The sequence below is a fragment of the Arachis duranensis genome, chromosome 7 (assembly GCF_000817695.3).
Source record: "Arachis duranensis cultivar V14167 chromosome 7, aradu.V14167.gnm2.J7QH, whole genome shotgun sequence".
NCBI lineage: Eukaryota > Viridiplantae > Streptophyta > Magnoliopsida > Fabales > Fabaceae > Arachis > Arachis duranensis.
This window is the reverse complement of record NC_029778.3, coordinates 57,976,689-57,980,930: the sequence shown is the minus strand read 5'-3', so window position 1 is coordinate 57,980,930 and position 4,242 is coordinate 57,976,689. Positions and strand designations below refer to the sequence as shown.

The 4,242-nt window shown below is 36.8% G+C and overlaps 1 protein-coding gene across 1 annotated transcript; it reads left to right on the top strand.

The window, feature by feature from the left end:
* Positions 1–2,706: 2,706 nt before the first annotated feature.
* LOC107459159 (protein PHOSPHATE-INDUCED 1) lies at positions 2,707–3,908 on the top strand. Its single transcript, XM_016077369.3, has one exon. The coding sequence runs from the start codon at positions 2,788–2,790 to the stop codon at positions 3,733–3,735; it is 948 nt and encodes a 315-aa protein (XP_015932855.1). The 5' UTR covers positions 2,707–2,787; the 3' UTR covers positions 3,736–3,908.
* The last annotated feature ends 334 nt before the right edge of the window (positions 3,909–4,242 follow it).

Sequence of the window (4,242 nt, the reverse complement as noted above, 5' to 3'; positions counted from 1 at the left end):
TTTAAAATCTTACTCGGCATATTTCTCCATGTAGGTATCTGATTGTTTTTACAAAAATCTAAGTGGATGTTACTTCTGTTAAGCATCAGGATGTTCCTTTTTCATACTAAATAGATGTTACTTTATATATTTTTCAAATTTCCTTGTGTAGCAGTTATGGATGCCTCTAAATTCTTTCACCTCCTTCCTAAGCAATATGCCATGTTGGTTTCACTTTTGAAACTATCACACTAAGAGTGTAGTATAATAAGTCTTGTTTTTCATCATAAAATTCTTTTTTATCAATATTGTATTTTCAAGTTTTCATATACAAATGTTCAATAGTTTAAAATACACCATCCAAAATTACTTCTATAATCTATTTGTATTTGTTTCTTAAATGTCCAATAGTTTTAAAGAAGAAAAATTTCTGTTTATGGAAAAATTTCTGTTTATGTACCTGTATTCATATAAGTAATAGCCATCATTATTTGCATGATAGCTTGGTAACTTACAAAAACAGTGAGAAAAGAAAAACTCTCTAAAATACTTTAACAACAACATAATGAAAAGATTAATTCCATACAAGGATACAAGCTTCATTCGATTTGCTTCTGGAATTTGAAATACCAACTTTCGAATATAATATAACAAACATATTGAAATTGTCAATAGAATTGACATTGAGGCTATGACAAATTTAATGGGATCAAAGCCATTATTTTTTTACACTCTGATGTACTAAATATTTTTTATGCTGATGGATTTATCTGACTCTTCACTAGCTTGATACTCATTTGAAATTTTTTCTTTGTACATGATCCCTTTTCAGAATCTTTACTGCAACATCCTTCCCACCACTTTTCAGTAATGATATCCAACAATAATGAATCAGCAAAAATGAAATTGTAATTAAACCTAAACAAAATTCAGCAAACAAATCAGTCAATCCAAACCAAATGAAATTCAAATCTAAGAAACATAAAAGCATGATGGAATATCACTAGTGGATTAACAACAATACTCAAGCATAATCTAATTAATTCAGCAATAATATTTTCGCAAAATCGGCTACAACATAGTGGATTAACAGGATCAAATAATCTTAACAACTCCAACAAAATAGTAATAAAATTGGAAATCTCTACACAACCCAACAATATTCAAACTATGTCAGCAATAATTCCTCCATTAATTCAATAGAAAGTCAATTAAACCAGTTCAAATGAATTCAGCAGCATATTCCATCAATTCAATAAGCAAACTCAGGATCGTTCTAAATACTTTCAGCAGCAATTTTTCAACAAAACAGTCAGTAAACTCAGAATATTTTCAATTTCTCAACAAAATCGTCAGTAATTTCTCAACACAATCACACAATTAACCCAATAGTTTCAGCAACATATTCGTGAAAATGGGCAGTAAAACAGTGAATCTCCACACAATCAAACAATTTTCACACAATCTCAACAACAAATTCTCCATTAATTCAGCACAAAACATCAAATTATGAATACAATTAACTATTTTCAAATAATTCCAGTAACAATTATATCAAATCAACAATTTCAGCGCTTTCATCTCAAACGAATTCAGCAGTAATTTTCAGCAATACAATTCGATCCAAACACTTTTCAAAACCTAATAACCTAAGCTAATCCTATCAAACTACCTATTTCCACTAAAAGAAAGTAAAAGACCAAGTTGAACTAATAATGAAATCGATTGAAAATTAAAATGGAAATTCTAATCAAAACTAAACCAAATTAAACTGAAATAAAAGAATTAAAAAATTGAGTTTGTTCAAAATCTGCGAGTAAGAAATTAGGAAAAAGGTGGAGGTTGCAGCGGTGGTGGAGACAGCCAGAGTACGTCTCCAAGCTCATTCGAAGGAGAAGGAACATGGATTGTCCTCTGTTGCGTCGAAGCTTGGCTGAGCTCAGGGAGCTTCGACTGTTCTCCTGGTTCAGTGTTGGAGAGTGAGACAGGGTGGCATAGAGAGAGGGGCCGGAGTTAGGGTTCGGCGGCCCTGGGGTTGTGGCGGTGACGAAGCAGAAACTAGTACAAATGTCTGGTTTGCGGAGAGAGGAGAAGAGGGTTGGTGTGGCTGAGGAGGATAGAGAAGACTTCGCACTGGGTGGTTCGGTGACGATGATAACGGAGGAGAGTATATACAGTGCGGCTGTGGGAGTGGGAGAGGGAGAGATGGGGAAGGATTCCTCTGCAGCTAGGAGAGTGTGAGAAAAAAAAAAAAGATTTTTACGGTTTGTAATTAGGGTTTTTTTTAATCAGTTTTTAATTATTTTAATTTTAAATTTAAAAAATTTAAAATTAATTATTAAATAGAGTTATTTAAAAAATTGGCTGGTTTATGTTTTTCCTGTACTTTTCCTTAATAAAGAAGTTGACAACTTAGACTTAAGTCATATACCATGCATGATGCGTCTATGATATAACGGGTAGCAAATTTTTGGAGGGATGAATGTTCGTTTGAGGTGCAAAAATGGGACACAACATAAAATGATTTGATTTATTTTTAGATTAGAACGTGGTCAACATGCACATAGAAACATACACCAAACAAAAAATGCACAGAGAAACGCGTTATTTAGCAAGCTGGCACCCGTTCATTTTCTCGCTCCACTCATTATCAACTCCCATAATTCTGACTTCACTACTACGCGCTCCCTCTCCATCCTACTCACTATATATACCCATCACCCAACCATTCTTCACCGTCACTTCATTTTACAAGCAAACATCTCACTTCATTCTCACCCAACATTCCACACAAAAGCCTCCCACAAAATGGCCTCTCTTGGGTCCTCAAGAATTCTCTTTACATTGTTTCTCGCAATTTCCCTTCTCCATTTGAACTCAGCAGCTAGAACACTGTCCGAGACTTCATCAGATCAGCTGCTAAAGTTCCAATACCACAAGGGCCCTCTATTGAATGGCAAGATCTCAATAAACCTCATTTGGTACGGAAAATTCAAACCATCACAAAGAGCCATAATCTCAGACTTAATCACCTCCCTCTCTTCCTCTTCCACTTCCAAACCACCAAAATCACCATCCGTTTCCACGTGGTGGAAATCCACCGAGAAATACTATAGCAGTACCAACAAGAAGCTTGGCATTTCACTAGGCACCCAAATCCTGGACGAGAACTACTCTCTGGGCAAGTCGCTCACCACAAACCAAATCGTGAAGCTTGCATCAAAGGGACCCCACAGCAACGCAATCAACGTGGTGCTAACAGCTGCTGACGTGGCAGTGGAGGGGTTCTGTTCAAGCAGGTGCGGGACCCACGGTTCCTCTAACGGGGCGCGCGTGAACGGAAAGAGGTACAAGTTCGCATACATTTGGGTTGGCAACTCGGAGACACAATGCCCTGGGCAATGCGCGTGGCCCTTCCACCAACCTATTTACGGCCCACAGAGCCCACCACTTGTGGCGCCCAACAACGACGTGGGCCTGGACGGCATGGTTATCAACGTGGCGAGCCTCTTAGTTGGCACTGCAACCAACCCGTTTGGGAATGGGTACTTCCAAGGGCCCAAGGAGGCGCCTCTAGAAGCAGCTTCTGCTTGCGCCGGCGTCTATGGTAAAGGTGCGTACCCCGGCTCCGCTGGGAACCTCTTGGTGGACCCCACAACTGGTGCTAGCTTCAATGCCAATGGCATCAATGGTAGGAAGTACCTCTTGCCTGCTCTGATGGATCCCAAAACCCAAGCTTGTTCGACCCTTGTCTAGACACCAATGAATTGAAAATGCAGCTTACGAGCCAGCATCGTGCTTTCCACGTAGTCAAATATTTCCACTATTACAATAGGCACAAGTGAGATTCATTCTTTGATTTGTTCATTCTTTTTTGTTGTATATGACTTAAAATGATGAAATTGAGCTCCATTATTGATTGGATTTAACTTTCTTGTTATTCATTTATTTAGTATTTATTTATTTTTAGACCACAGTATTGAAAATTCAAATATGACAATCAACTAATTAAAATAAGGTGTGTCCTGTGTCGGCTTGATAGTAAATTTAGAGGTGTTTATAACTCAGTCTAATTCAAAAATCTAGCCCAAGTTCAATTAATTTGGGTTAAATTTAGTCCGACTTCATATAGATTTAATCAATTCTAAAATTAAAAAAGTTAACTTAATTAAATTATTCAACAAGGTTAGAGCCAAAATTCAGATCATCTGACCCAACCTGATTGAATAAAATAAAAAGTATAAAATATTAATAAAAAATATT